Source organism: Triturus cristatus, chromosome 4_1 (assembly GCF_964204655.1).
Source record: "Triturus cristatus chromosome 4_1, aTriCri1.1, whole genome shotgun sequence".
In the NCBI taxonomy this organism is placed as follows: Eukaryota; Metazoa; Chordata; class Amphibia; order Caudata; family Salamandridae; genus Triturus; species Triturus cristatus.
The window spans coordinates 221,980,105-221,996,461 of NC_140585.1; the positions used below are offsets into that span (position 1 = coordinate 221,980,105).

Sequence of the window (16,357 nt, forward strand, 5' to 3'; positions counted from 1 at the left end):
GGCATCCTCTTTCTCACCAAAACATGGTTTAGCCTGTCATCCATCCCCGTCATCACAGTGGCCATTCCTCCTGGCTACAAGGTTGAGTGAAGCTGGCTTGGTATATGGTGGTCACTTACGTAAGTGTAGCATCCTGCACCGATCCAGATGACCTTCTGGTGACTTTAGTGGTCTTAGAGAACCTTGGAAAGCTCTCTAAGTGGTAGCTGTGGAGAACTTAGTCCAGAAGGGGTGTAAAGCAGCTGTTTTACCAGTTCATAATCTTATGGTAAAGATTAAGTGGAAAAGAATCACACAGTGTAGTTATAAAAATAGGTATTTTATTACAGACACTCACTAACACAATGTATTATCTCCTACCCGGAGATACCAATGCAATACACACAATATTCAGTAAATAGAGCACATAAGTAGCACAAATACACAGTGGTCTCCAGGGAGAGACCAAGCCATATACTAAAATAGTGGAATACAACCATGACTCAAGTCATGAATGGACCCAGAAGAAGTAGAAGAGCCGGCAACCTAAGGAACCACCCAAGGTGAGTATCTAGGAACCCCACGGAGGTCGTGTGCAGAGTGGGAACACAACCGCTTGAAGCATAATACATGATTCAGCCCATGGGAGACCCGTGGTGTACCTAAGCCCTGGGTACCTTGGTACCATATACTAAGGACTTATCAGGGTACACCAGTAGACAATTTGGAGGCAACCTAAGTACTCACCATGTCCAATTTAGGGAGGAAGCACTAAGACTGGTGTCCTGATTAGCAGGATCCCAGGCAGACTAGTCAAAAAAACATAATGACACCAACAAAAAGTGGGGGAGACCATGAAAGCATATCCTACTTTCCTACAAAGGTTGTTTGCAGCAATAGGTCATCCCTCTGGCTGCAAGACCGTCTGCCGCAACAGGATCCACAAACCTTAGAGGAGGCCTCACAATCATCCACAAACACACTCTCAACTGCACTATTTCAACAAATGAACAAACCATGCTCATGGAACACTTGCACTTTGAACAACATCTCAGCCACTCGACGACCATCTCAGGCACCCTTGCTTACCGACCGCTAGGACCACGCACAACCTTCAGCAACCTCCTCACTCCCATCACTATAAGATCCAATGACTTCCTCCCGCTCGGTGGCCTCAACATTCATCTTGATGACCCAACAGACTGCAACACTACCGACCTCCTAGAGAGCCTAGACAATATCAGACTCACACAGCTCATACATGGTCTGACACACATCACCGGACACACAGTGGACCCAGCTTCTCAGCCAATGCCAAGATTACCTTCAGCCACCTCACTCCACTCACACAAACAGACCACTTAATCGTATACTTCTACGCCAATGCATCCTACCCCAGCAAACCGAAGACACCCATCAACTTTAGTTGCAACTGGCAGCACATAACAGAAGCTACTGGAACCACACCCTCAGATCCAACCAGCCTTTCCTAACAGGAGACCAACAAAACAACCTATCCACATTCAACAATTGGATCTCAAACTGCGCAACACCCTGGCCCCATGAAGAAGATCAGACATACAAGAACTCGCGCTCAAGTATGCTGGCAGAAGGAAAACCTATGGGACTCCAAGAGCTATTGCAAACAGCTGGAAAGAAAATGGAGTACCAGCCGAGACATCACCTCCAGAGACACTTACAAATTTGCACTTAAAGGTACAATGCACAGATCATAGAAGCCAGTAAAGTTGCCCTTGTGCTCCGACTCAAATCCTGCTCCAACACTGGCAAAGAACTCTTCAACACAGTCAAAGAATTCACCAACTCAGCAGCAGCCTTGAATACCCTCATCCCGTCACAGCCTTTCTGACTTTTTTCACAATGAAATAATCAAGATCTACACCAAATTTGCACCCCACCCCATCGTAGTGGAAATCACCATGCAACCTCCCACCACCACCAGGAGCATCTACCTCCTTATGAACTGGAAACCCCTCACCACAGTTGACACCTCAGAATCATGCAGACTATTCATTCAGGGTCCCGCACAGCCCTCTTCCCCTACCACATGTACAACCTGAGAAGCATATTGATCAGCACCAACCTCATCACCATCATTAAGTCCTCCACTGTGAGTGGAAACATGCAGAGGTCACAGCCCTCCTGAAGAAACCTTTGGCCAACCCAAAAGATCTCAGATACTATAGGCCCATCTCGCTGCTGTTCTTTCCAGCCAAACTCCTGGAAAAAGAATTGAACAAGCAGCTCTCTGCCCATTTTGAACAGCACTAGCTCCTGCACTCCACCCAGTCAGGGTGCCACAGCAACCACAGCATGGAAACTGCCCTCCAGACAGCAACAGAGGACATCCGGTCCATTATGGACAAAGGAGAAACTGCTACTCTCATCCAGCTTGATCTCTCACCAGCGTTCAACGCCATCTCCCATGACACCCTCATCGCCAGACACCAGGGCTCAGGAATACAAGGGCTCTCCCTGAGCTTTATCACCTCCTTCCTCTCCAACAGGATACAATGAGTCAGACTCTTTACTTTCACCTTCGAATGCAAGAAGCTTGTCTGCACAGTACCCCAGGGCTCTACCCTCAGCCCAACCTTGTTCAACATTTGCATTGCACCTCTCGCTCACATCATCAAAACCCACTGCATCAACCTTGCATTCAACGCCAATGACACTTAGCTCATCCTCTCTCTCACCAACACAAACAACACTACCAGGACCAACTTCAGCGCAAGCATGTCCATCGTGGCCAAATGGATGCCAGAGAACTGCCTCAAACTCAACACAAACATAATGAGATCCTGATCTTTGGAAGGAAGAGGTCACCCTGGGACTTCTCCTGGTGGTCACCCGACATGGTCCTCGGTCCACCCCCAAAGACTATGCCAGAAACCTCATGATCTTCCTTGACGACAAACTCACAATGAATAAACAGGTCAATGCTTTAATCACATCCTCCTACGACATCATCAGAATGCTTTGCAAGATTTTCAAATGTCTCTCCATGCACACAAGATGCACAGTCACCAAGCCCTCATCACCAGCAGACTAGACTACTGCAACACACTCTACATCGGCGTCTAAAACCAACTCAGGCTAAGAAACTAGACCATCCAAAACACAACAGCCAAACTCATCCTAGACGTCCCCAGAAGTGCTCACATCACTCCTCACCTCGCTGAACTACCGTGTGAGGTTGTACTAAGAGGGCATCCGGCCTCCTAGGGGATTACAGCACTCTGGGGAGAAATGAAACTGTCAAACAGGAAAGTAACAGAAAATATTTGCTGTTTTAACATGCTTTGAAATAAGTTGACTATTGTCGTGAAACTTCCTTTTGTAGTTTTTTACTAAATCTGGAGATGTCTACGGATATTTATTTTTAATCGTTTTTCATAAATAACTTTAATATTTAAATAGTTAAGTGGTGTACAGTTTATTAATGTAACATTCTAAAATTATGGATTAACTTTTTATGTCAGTTAAAATGTACGTCCTAATACCAGTCACATTAACTTAAACTTTACAAAAAATTATTTTGTTTATGCAATTTTACATCCGTCATGTTAACCCCATCAGAGTACTGTACTAAAACATTGTGTATATATAGAATTACAAACCACATCTTATGAAAATACACAACATACAACATACAAATACATTCTTCCATAGCTGTAGAGTTTCTAAACTTCCAATGTCTCAGTTCAGCTTCTTTGTCCTCAGACATTCAGTGGGAATTAATTTGAGTTTAATTTCCACGAGTATAATGTATGTATGCAGCCCCTTATATAATATCAGACATGCGGCAGATCAATTCCAACTATTGTTGTCTTCCTCCTACAAACCATTAATATTTTAAATATGATAGAATTGCTGTATCTTTTATGTTGTATCAGTGGGTCCCATTTATGAAGGAACCTGGAAATTCATTCACATTGGATTAAGCTGATGTAGTGATTGCATTTCTGGCTTTTTGTGCCTATTTTCATAGAATTCCAAGAGTACGTCTGGTAACCTGCGACTTTTCACATATAGATTTGTAATTCCGAAAAAATTCCACTTTTATTTCTTTATGTTTCTCCACAGGGAAAGTAATTTTCCTGTGGAGATGAGATAGGATTTCTTGTACAACCCCACCAATTTTGGGTTAATCCCTCCCCTTTCTACCCTGGAAACCAATTCACTCCTGCCCTCAATATTCAGGGAGGGAACCTATCAGTAAAGCATTTGTAAAGAGTTGTGAATAGCAGAAACCCATTCTTTTTTAGATGTTCACCACATTATGCAGATGTGTCCTTGCAGACTAGCGCCCCTCTAAGCGGATTTGCTCATGCAGATATTCCAGCACACTGGCTTGCTGTCAGAATATTCTGCATTAGCAAATGTAATTACTAGTGGGAAATCACATACTGTGAACCTGTACTGAGGATTTGCACTCATAAATTAATCTGTTAGCGCACCAAAGTACAATTTAGGGGGACAAATATATTGTGTATTGGGCCCTGCGCTATTAGCTCAAACTAGAACACTTTCCCAATCAGGCCAATTCTAATTGGTCTAGCATTCCAGAAAACATTTCTTCTGATCTATTTATCCAAGGTATTGGTTTGTTGTTACTACAAAATATCTCTTCCTTTCTAGATCCCTTGGAGAAGTTGTGAGAGATCCCTGGCTTCTTCTGATCTGCCATCTCGCTCAAACCAACGGACTATCTTTGACAGCTCATATTTGCATGCATTTCTGCTCTTTGTTTCACTAGTGATTTTGAACCCCTTTACAAATAGGTTGGCTGCATCATTTAGCAAATGTTTCTTATAGAGTAGAAATCGCCCGAAGCTGACATAAAAAACTTGTTGACATTTTTCACTGGCATTCGGGATCTCCCTCTCTAGATTATCATATATCTCCTGCTGGTAGGTCTGTTGGTTTGACTCTCCATACATTTCTGCTAAGCCAATTTTTGCAAAGATACAAAATGGAGCCAATTGAATGGCACGCTTGTAAGCCTGGATCCCTGCTGCTATAACATCTTCTGATGGCAACATATTTTGTTTTATATTCTTTGTGAGTTGTTTCTGGCAGAAGTAGCCCAGGTCTCTATGAAGAAGATAATAATCTCCATCCATGGAAATGGCTTGCACTAGAATGTCACAGAATCTTTTAAAGTTTTTTGGTAGAAAGACGTGTGCCACATTCCTCAGGACCTCAGGATCGCGACTGTTCTGCACCACATCTTCTGCAAGTTCTTGTGCTTGATTGAAGTCCGAATACTTAAGCAGCTGAGCCAGGTAGGCCTTACACTCATAATTGATTGGCTCTTGGTGGATGATTTCCTTAAATTTGGAAATAGCTTCTTCTTCTTTCAGTTCTCTGCCTGCACCGTAGCGTGTGGCCACTGCATAAAGTGCTATAGCCAGCCCAGCACATAATTCCACATTTTTGGGGTTTCCTGACAATGCTGCCTGGAAACAGCTTGCTGCCCTCTCTCCGTATCGAAAACCAATTGCCATTAGGGACCAACCAATGATTCCACTAAGCTCAGGAATAGTTGGTGTAAATTGAGAGGGCTGAGAAAGGAACTGACTGATTGTGTCATATTTGTTGAGGTATTGCTCTACCATTTCATAGTCGCACAAATAATAGTAGATCCAGGCATAGTTACCAGAGATGACCAACTTAGACCCTATCAAGTTGGTTTGTTGACCTTCTTCCGAAAACTCTTCAGCTGTCCTAAGACTTTCAAGGGCCTTCTGGTATCTTTCTTCCCGCTGGTGTATATAGGCCTGCAGAGCGTAAAAGGTGGAATGGTTGTTGTAAGGTGTGTGTTGAATTCTGAGGTTGAGAGCTTGTTTCACGTGTTCTAGATCAATTTTGTCTTGCTCCTCAAGACTCCAGGTGAAGTGACACTGAAGCTTCTCCAGTCTTTCCTTTAAAGACATGATACTGCAATGAAAAGAGGGTCAGATAGGACATTTTATACATCTCTCACTTCTTGGGGACAGTCAGCTGGACTTGTCAGCAATGCATTGCTTCATTTGTTTTTCACAACCTGTGTGGCATTAATTTTGCCAGCAAGTATTTACTTGTGATTGTGTGTATGAGAGTGGGTTTTGAGAAGGAGGCTGGGTTCAGTTGCTTGGGGGCAGTGGCAGGTGGTGAACTTTGAAACAGATGGGGGAGAGGGAGCAAACACCTAACACGATTGCATGCAGCCGGTGCGGATATGCGTTAAAGGGAATCTAAGGTCGGGGTGGGGGTGTTCTAGGGGCCACTGTGACTGAGAAAACAATAAAAGAAAGATAAATAGGAGCCAAATTGTGCATTTATTTCATACCTACACTAATAAATTGATTAACAATCAATGCGTTTTCCAGGCAGTAACAATAGAACATTAATGGAATATTCCAAAGCATCAAGCAAATGCAATCCTGTCTTGGGGTGTTTGGAGGTTTCCCTCTATGGGAGAGCAAAATATTTGGGCCAGTTAGTGCCTTTCTCTGCATGATATCCCAAACACAGTGACCAAAATACAATCTGTCTTTGCCAATTCTTTAAATTTATGAAGAATGAATGACTGAATAAACAGAATGGAATTTATATTCAGCGCACATATAAAGCACCTACTTCAGGAAGGAGGTGTCTTCACGCTAAGCATCTTGCAGGAACATGCAACCTCATACATCCTTGTTTCCTCCCCTGTCTAACCCTTGAACATCACCAGTCACATAGTTAAGTGCTATTGCCCTCTATTGAGGGTGTTAAAATTAACTTATAAAGTGGTAATTGTTTGTGAAACAATTATGCTGAGGAGAAAAAATAGTTGTGTGGTGGTGACATCTGGCAGTAAGGGGCGACTAGTTGATGTAAGCCCCAGATCACCCCACTGCAGGCATACATGTGTCTTGTCTTTGTTTAAGGCTTTATCTTAATGCAGATTGCAGGCAAAGAAGGGGAGTTAATGCAAGACATCTAACTGGCTTATGACTTCCCATTGGGTGATTATATGAATAATACTCTACTTGAAAGGGGAAAGATGGAAAAATGAAGATACACAGAGCATAGTATTACAGGGTTTATACATAATAGTATCCCCTGGATTAGACATTTTTTAGAGGCTCTGGCACTTAGCACTCAAGTAGCATAATGAAGTTACACAGAGTATACAAATACAGGATTTAAACTAACAGTATCTCTCTGGTTAGACATTTTTAGAGGTTCAGGCATCTAGCACTCAAGTAGCAAGCAAGCAATATATGTCTACAGTGCTATTCGTACACATGATATGACAGAAATTGTAATCACCAATTTCCCTTTTTGTAAAAGTTTGATTCCTGACAAGCTACATGTATGCCAACTAGCTCATTGTTTAATGAAGATGGTTCTTGCTCAGTGGAAAATGTGGATACACTAGTGCCATTTTTAACTTTCTAGCCCCTCTGAACACCTATTTGTATTTTGGTTCCTAATTTTGGTCCCTACAGGGACACTGATTAGCTTTCAACATTTTATATTCAAAAGACACCTCTCATAAAGGCGAGTAATGGTGCGAGACCCCTCATGACCATTAGCAGTCTTGGCCATCTTCCTACAGTCTGGTGTGGCATAGTGGGTGGAAAATGATGAACAGGAACACAACCCGAGGGGCTAACAATGGATATTTGCAAGCATTCCACCATCACCTTTGTGTTTACTGCGATATACTAAGGTTTACAGCTATGTCTGGACACGAGCCCTATGCTCTTTGTGCCACTGGACTCAAACTATAACTCGCGGATGAGGTGCAAGTAGGTCAAAACTGGTGTAATGTTGCTTATGCTGTTGTTCATAATGGACATGGGATGGCAGTTAGAATGGAACTGTTCCTATTGGAACATAAATAATGCTAATTTGCATACATCAGGTTCCATTCTGGAAAGTTTCTACCCTAATTGGAGTTAACTCAAACTTCAGAATAAGGGAATTAGAAGTGACCCCTTAGTAGCATCCTAATCACTTCACACTTGGGGTCTGATTTAGAACCCAGGCAAGCCATAAAAATGTCCTAAAATTGGTTCATCAGAGATTTTTACTACTCTGACACATTTCCACATTTCCTCCCACTCTGCACCTCCGTCTCAGCCATTATGCTTGTGCTGAGATTGAAACTAGAGGGATTACTCATAGAGCAATAGCAATTTAGTGTTTCTTGACAACTCAGACAGCCAACGTGGCATATAGAGAGCGAAAATGGAGCAGACACAACCAACCTGCCATAAAGGTAAGTAAAGGACAATAGTAAATAGATAGAAGAAGGTGTTTTCATTGGGTCGGGACACAGAAAAAGGTTTTCATCTATGTGTAGAATGCAGCCGGAAGGTGTTTAACCCGGCTGCAGACCATAGCAAAAGTTGTTTGGCTCATTTACAGTACAATGCAGCCACAACTCTGACATAGAACCTCCACCTTCCACTGTCTCAGAGCCCATCATGTGTCTCTTCCTCCACTGTTCCAAATTCCTGACTGTTTTTCTTTAGGTTCTGTCAGAATAGGAGTGTGGAGTATCCCTGGTGCTGCGAAAGTTCAATCAACACAAAGATGCTTAAGGTAAGCAGGATGTAAGATGCTAGGGATAGGAGGATGGTGAGTCATAAATGCTGTGGAGGGAGGAGGGTAACCTGTGAGATAAAGGGTGAGGTAGGGTACAGCTAATCTGACAGGTTTGTTGGAGTAGGAGTGAGGAAAAATTGAGAAAGGACAGGTTGAGAGCTTGTTTCACGTGTTCTAGATCAATTTTGTCTTGCTCCTCAAGACTCCAGGTGAAGTGACACTGAAGCTTCTCCACACCTGCTCCCTCTAACCACACCAGAAACCAGGAATCGTTTCATGTGTTGCTGCTGTTGTTACATATACATACCTACATACATACATGCAGAGAAGGATAGAGTAATAGGCCAGGAAGTCAGGAAAGAATATCAATAGGGCAGTAGAAAGTGGTGGGGAATTTAGAGTTTGTTTGGAGAGAGCACAATCTGAGAATAGGGATGGGGAGGGCAGAGGGGTGGCACAGGTAAAATGGGTAGAGCTAGATCGTTATCCAGAAGAAGGTTCATGCAGAGGCTTAATGACGGGCTCAAGCAATGGAAGAGGGAGGTGAGGTTGCGATATTGAGAAAGTAAGGGTCACTGGGAGAGTGTGGTAGGTCCCTACCTACACCTACGAATATACCACCTTCCCACAGCTACTAGATTTATTGTGCAAGCAATTGTTTGAATATGCTATGGAACTTTAGTGTTCCAACTCAGAGACCATTGAGGTAGATGCTTTCTCTATAAGTTTAGCACCCATTTAAACATATACAGTGAGGCAGGGCAAAAGGAGGGCTGAAAAGTGTGGGAACCAGAAAAATCTTCAACCATTTCAATCTTGTATTAACTACAGAGAATGTACTGTACAAAAAACAATAAACAACATAAAGCGTTGAAGAGGGCAATGTTTTTTTAAGCTAGGTTGAGGAGCACAGGTTAGAGAAAAGAACTATCTTCACAGTGTGACCGTCATGGTAGTCAGGTTTCTCCCACCTATTTAGATATCTTCTAGTCTGTGGCAGACAATTTCCCTAAATACTTACAGAGTTCAAACATTTGATGGGTCAGAATAGAGTGGCATTGGTGGAGTGAAATATTTCACAATATATATTTTTTTTATACCAAGAGGAGTTAGTGGTGAACACCTAACACAGGTTTATGCAGAAAATATTAATTTGTAACAGCACACATTAATGTATATGTTGAAAATGGGTGCTAAACTTATAGAGAAAGCATCTAGCTCAATGGTCTCTGAGTTGGAACACTAAAGTTCCATTGCATATTCAAACAATTGTTTGCACACTAAATCTAGTAGTTGTGGGAAGGTGGTATATTCGTAGGGACCTACCACTAGTAATAAGACCAAAATCACAATGTAAGGTAAATTCAAGGTCCCAATAAATTATTCCTTTGCTCAACCTTGGGTAGTTGGCACTGCGCAGGCAGCCCTAACTTAGGAGACAGGTGTGTAAAGCATTTAAAAACACCAATACATTAAATAAGTAAGACACAATACAAATTTAACACTGATTTATAGAAATACGAAATAACAAAATCCAATGTATGGTACCTCAAATATGATTTTTTAAACAAAAAGCACCAACTTGGGACATCTGGCCGCGCTTGACCAGGACAAAGTCAAAGTTTGAGGCCTACCGCAAAGGAGCGTGGGTTGGATACACTGAGCGGGAGGCCTCAGTATAGTTTTTACCTTTGCACTTGGCTGTTTTTCTGGAGCTTTTTCTCTCTGCTTTGAGCGAAGCACCTCTTCCGGCTGGGATCTGACTACATGATGTTGGCTTGGTTCAGCATGAGGCCTCGGTGAAATCCTGAAACTTTCATCGACAACAGAGGCTCTGGAGCTTTCAGCTGGATGAACCTGAAATCTAGGCCAGATTGCAGTCTGACCTCAGTGGCTTGACTCTCGCAGATGGCTCGGTCAACCTATGGAGCCTTTTCTAAAAAGTTCTCTGAACTTCTGGAACTTCTTCCAAAAGGTTCCTTCGTGGGTTCCAAGTGTCTAAAACTCCAATCTATGGGTCTAGAGGCTCTGAGATGGTCCTTGAGATGTTGGGACTATTCTTCCCACAATGCACCTGGCCAAATCCTCAAACGTCCTCTGTAGGCTGTCCAGCTGGGTTCTTCTTGGTGGAGATGATGAAGGTGGAGCTCTATTCAACCTGTTGCTTTCAGGGAAGTTCGCTTCTTCACATTTAGAAGCAAGGCAAAGTCCTTAGGGCTGTAGTTCCACGGTGTGCAGCAGGTGCAGCCATCCAGAGTGCAATCCTTTGTCGCAGGCTAGGGTTCCAGCAGGGCAGTCCTTCTTCTTCTTCTTGTTTCAAGCAGGGATCTAAGTTGCTGGGCAGTTCTCCCATTTTTAACCAGTGTTCTTGGGTGACAAGCATGGGGACATCCCTGACCAACGGGGTGCAGGATGTCACCCTCAGGCATGACCACTTCCTCCAAAGTGTTGCATATTTATGACCCAGAACGCATTATTCTTTCTAAATCCAAAATGGCAAAACTCTCTCCTGGTGGTTAAGATCTGGCTAAGCCCTCCCACTGGTGTGGCTAAATTCCCCTAACACTCCCCTTCCAGCCTCTCTGCTAATATAATTACTGAGGCTCCTTGCCTGGCTGGGGTGGCAGGATGTGGGGGGTGAGCCTGAATGCTGTCCTACCTGTCATTCCCTTTTTGATGACCAGCTTGGCTATTCCACCCATATCCTGCCTATTATTCTGCAGCTGCACTTCTGCTCCTATCAGATGCTTCCTTTGTCTCAGCCCAAGCCACTACACACCTCATTAAGGCATCATGGCTCAGCCTGGCAGAGGCTGGCCAATCAAAAAAGTGCTACTATAAGGCAGGATTTTGGCTCATCAGAAAAGCAAGTTCTATCACTTACTTTCTGTGATAGTTATAACAAATTATTTGATTCATTCTAGTGTGTGTTATGCTCCTTCGCATCAATAGTTAAATTTTATTAAAGAAATCCGATGTTAGCCTATGGAGCCAATGTGATACAAACAGGGAAAAGAAGTTGGTACTCTTTCCCTCTCAAGGGCATATGAGTAATTTTTTTTATAATGTCCCTGCTTATAGTTACAAGGCACCCTAACCTTGGGTCACCTAGGGAGACCGTAGGGGTGACATATATGTAAAAAAATAAGTCAGTTCAATTCCAAAGTCTCATTTGCATATCATTTAATTTTAAAAGCAGCCCCGCTTGGGATCAGACCAACATCTGGGAAGCCATTGCACAGGAGATAATCTAAGGGGAGGTCAGAACAGACTACCACCATACACCAGTCAAAACTACCCTCTCTCTCTAGGGACTACAGATTTTGCTGTGACGTCACCTGTGGCTACCCTGACTCTCTTTGTCTCTCCTGGCACATACAGATCTGTGGACACCAACCCGTCACTCACTAAGGAGTGACTGGCACATGTCTCTCAGGCCAATGGTAGGGATCCCAAACACATGAATGGAGTGGAAGTGCCTACTTCCACCCGGAGAGATCATTAGCTTACCATCTGGACCTGTCTCCCAGCACAATGCTATGAGGAGCTCCTCATTTGAGGACCCCTCCTCTATGGCTACACTAGACAGCCCTGTGCTAACCACCTTCTTGGAACAGGCTGGGTTATCCCTGAAGTGACCTGACTGCTGACAGTCAAAGCACACCCTGTTGTCCAAGTATCTTTTAGCCCTGGGTCCTCCTGCCTCTGCTCATCAGAGTGGGGGTGAGAGCTACTCCTTAGAGTTCTGGGGTTCTGAGGGAGTCTGTATGGTGGGCTTACAACCTTCCTCCTTTGGCTTTTTTGAGTGTACATCCCCCACCCTTCTTGAAGTGTCCCCTCCTAAACCTCACATTATAGCTGACATTTGTCTAGATGTAAAAATACATATCAAAGTAAACATAGGAAAAATGTGCCTTATTTTAAGCATGGAAAACTGTTGTGGCTTTACTTATACATCTAACTCAGCTTCCTTTCCACTGCTCTTTTGCCAGTGCAGCTGGTTTGCATTCCATGTTCTAATGGTCATTGGCCTGGCAACAGAATGCTGGCAGAGCAGAGTGGAAGTTAGTATTGGTGGAGGCGGTTAGCTGTTGTAAGGACTGGTGGTTTCTATCTGCAACTACTGGAATAAAGGTTACTAAATCCAACTGGAAGCGTTATGGATTTCTTGGACTTTACACTGGCGACGAGTGACCTGCTTGGGGACAGGAATTGATACCACCAGTCTCCCCATATCGAACCTACGGCCAAACGTTTTTTTTTGTCGACCATCTCAACAAGATCAAGTTGCTGATGATGACAACAAGACTGTATCTGTGCTATTCATTCGAGTATTGAGCCTGGATTGCCTGTGGACAAGAGGAGACCTTCGACTATATACCACTGGATGTCAAGTCTAAAGGATTTCCTCAGTAAGCGGATGTTAACGGCTGAGTTTTTTTTTTTGTTGTGTTGCGCTGTGATTTTGCTGTACGATACTGCCATCCCATTGTGAACTTGTGACGAGTTTTCGTATTGAACAGATGGAAGAAAACGGAACGTCAAGTTCTTGGAATTGGTGTTGCAGTTTTGCCTATCGTCAACGGTCATTTTGAAAACTAATAATTTCACGTGCTAGACTCACCTCTGCAGCGCGTGTACTCCTGTGGATTGTTTCTTGTAGAACGGAGAGTGAGCGGCAGCGTTGGAACGGAGAGTGAGCGGCAGCGTCGCCTAGGACCACCCGGCTCACGTTGCATCAGCGTCGAGGTTGACGTCACTGCTGACTTCTCGGGTGTATCGAACGGAGAGTGAGCGGCAGCGTCGCCTAGAACCACCCGGCTCACGTTGCATCAGCGTCGAGGTTGACGTCACTGCTGACTTCTCGGGTGTATCACTGATATACGCACTTTGAACGCTTCGTTATTGTAAGGCGCATCTTCAAGGTCTCATGTGGGCATTTGTGATGCACACATTTTGAACGTTTCATTGTCGTGACGCGCAGCTGGTGAAGAATTTGTGGTGTGTATCGGTGATGCACGCTTTGGGGAAATGATGCAGAGAAATTGCACAAGGGGATTTTGAACAACGTTTTGGTTTATTTTTTCTATTTATTTTTACGATTTACATGCAGTTGCTACTGTACAAATGCTAATTACATGGTTTAGAAGTTAGTATTTATGAGAAAGTATTGTGAGAGGTTAAATCGCTCTCTTTATGTGTATGTCAGCTTGTTGTAATTTTAGTGCTTTCATTTCATAATGGCCGCGTCTAGCATGTCTCAACCCCCTCAATTTTTAAGTGATGTGGGTGACCCTAGTGGAAGACTCTTTTCGATTCGTATTTACTGGCTATAGGTGGAGAAAAGTTCTCAGCGGTGCGAAAACAAGCTACACTGTTGCATAATTTGGGGGTTGAAGGTAGGCATGTGTATGATAGTCTTGATGAAATTCCTTTGGGACGAGGAACGGGTGAACCTGAGAATATTTTTGACATGACTGTATTGATGCTCGAAAATCATTTTGGTTCCAAGATTAATGTTGTTTTGGAACGTCATAAGTTTTTCTCCAGAATTCAAGGTAAACAAGAGAAAATCAGAAGTTATGTAGCTACTTTAAAAACCCTAGCACGCACTTGTGAGTTTGAACAACTCACGGACTCCCTCATTAGAGATCAAATTGTCAGGTGTACTAATGATCAAAAAGTACAGCAGAAGCTTCTAGCTAAAAATCCAGATCTCAAAGATACGTTGTCCATTGTAGAGAGTATGGAAAAGACTAACATGTGGGTACGTGAAATGAAGGTGGAGAAAAATTCAGGGGTATCAGTTGATGAGAAGACAGTTAATGAGATAAAGAAAGAAGAAGTTGTGAAAGCAGACGTTAAGGGTGGAGTCAAGGATAGTCATGAGAAGGACAAGAAGTTTCATGGTTTGGAACAACCTAGCTTCAGAAACAGGTCTTCTGATTCTGAACAGTTTGGATTCAGAAATAACAGGGGTGGTTTTAAATGCTTTAGGTGTGGGAGTGAAAATCATTCACCCAACAGTCCCAATTGCTTTGCGAGATCTGTGGTTTGCAACAAATGTGGGAAAAGAGGTCACTATGCACGAGTGTGTCGGAATAGTAGGAATCAAACTGTACAGTGTGTTGAGCAAGAAAAAAAATTGTTTGCTGCATCAGACAAGATGGTGTTGTTGATGGTGATGCTCTAGAAATGCCTGAGTGTGACGTGTTGATTGGTGGTGAACGGTTTTCAGTGTTGGCAGATTCTGGATCGCCTTACACTATGGTTGGGGATGCGAATTGGGATGCTGTTTTTGGTCTGGAGAAGACTGAATTGTTTCCCCCGGACATTAGTCCTGTTGGATATGGGGGAGTTAAAATTGATGCGTTAGGTTTTGTTGTAAGGAAAATTCAGTTCAAGGATAGAGAGACTTTTGGAAAAGTGTATGTGGCAAAAAGAGGGGATAATCTTTTGGGGTGGAGACATCAAAGAGATATGGGAATTAAACTAGATCCGAACTCCCCAGAAAAAGTTCTGCTTATGTCTCCCTCTTCTATGCCTACTGATATATGTTCGCAATTTCCCAAAGTTTTTCGTGATGGGTTGGGTTTATTAAAGAATTTTGAGCATAAAATGATTCTAAAAAATAATGCACAGCCTTTTGTCAGCAAGGTTAGGAAAGTTCCACATATGTTGATGGAGCCTTTGGATTTAGAACTTAAAAAGTTGTTGTCAGCTGGGGTGATTGAGGAGATCGAGTGTTCTGAGTGGTTGGCTCCCATTGTTTTAGCGTCCAAGGATGGTGGGAAGGGGATCAGGATGTGTGTGGACTTACGCGGATTGAACAAACACATTTGGGTTGATCGTCAACCTTTGCCCAATATCTCCCAAACACTTGCTTTGATCAAAGATGCCAAATGGTTCAGTGTGATGGATCTCTCCTCTGCCTACCATCAGGTTCTATTGCATCCTGATTCTAGGCATTTGACTTCTTTTGTTACACCTTTAGGAGCTTTCAGGTTTATCCGAATGCCCTTTGGGTTAGCTTCTGCTGCGGCTTGCTTTCAGAGGGTGATGAACAAAGTGTTGGCCGGTTTACCAAAAGTTTTGGTTTTCCAGGACGACATTCTGATTTATGGTAAGGACGTGCATGACCATGACAATGTACTTTGGAGTGTTTTGCAACGGTTACAAGAAGCTGGTTTGGTTATAAAAAAGGAGAAATGTAAGTTTCGTGTGTCGTCTGTGGATTATTTAGGACACACCATTTCTTCTGAGGATATCAGTCCTAAGCTTAACTTGGTTGAGAGTATAGTTAAGGCCCCGGTTCCTGTCAGTAAGGATCAAGTTCGTTCATTTTTGGGTTTGGCTGAGTTTTGCTCCAAATTCATACCTAGTTTTGCTGAAGTTTCCTCTCCTTTACGAGAGTTGCTAAAAAAGGGTAATCAATTTTTGTGGTCGAATGAGTGTTCTTCTGCCTTTGATTCTATCAAAAAGACTATCAGTCTTATGCCCACTTTAGGACATTTTGATACTAGAAAAAAAACGATCTTGTCTACGGATGCGAGTATGTTTGGGTTGGGAGCTGTACTTTCACAAACTGCTGATGGAGAATTGAAGATTGTTGCTTTTGCGTCCAGTTCACTTAAGGGTGCTGAGGAACGGTATTCTGTGATTGAGCGGGAGGCATTGGCGGTATTTTGGGCTATGCATCATTTCAAGTTTTATCTTTGGGGACTATCGGTGACTGTCAGGTCAGATCATCGTCCGGTATGTCAAGTTTTTA

General features: G+C 43.2%; 1 protein-coding gene across 1 annotated transcript in view; it reads right to left on the minus strand.

The window, feature by feature from the left end:
• Nucleotides 1–300: 300 nt before the first annotated feature.
• Nucleotides 301–16,357, minus strand: part of LOC146854125 (interferon-induced protein with tetratricopeptide repeats 5-like) — a 48,282-nt gene continuing 32,225 nt past the window's right edge. Inside the window, exon 2 of the mRNA XM_085651897.1 lies at nt 301–5,943. Within this exon, the coding sequence (XP_085508023.1) occupies nt 4,638–5,939 (1,302 nt within the window). The 5' untranslated portion in view covers nt 5,940–5,943 and the 3' untranslated portion in view covers nt 301–4,637. The remainder of the gene's footprint in view (nt 5,944–16,357) is intronic.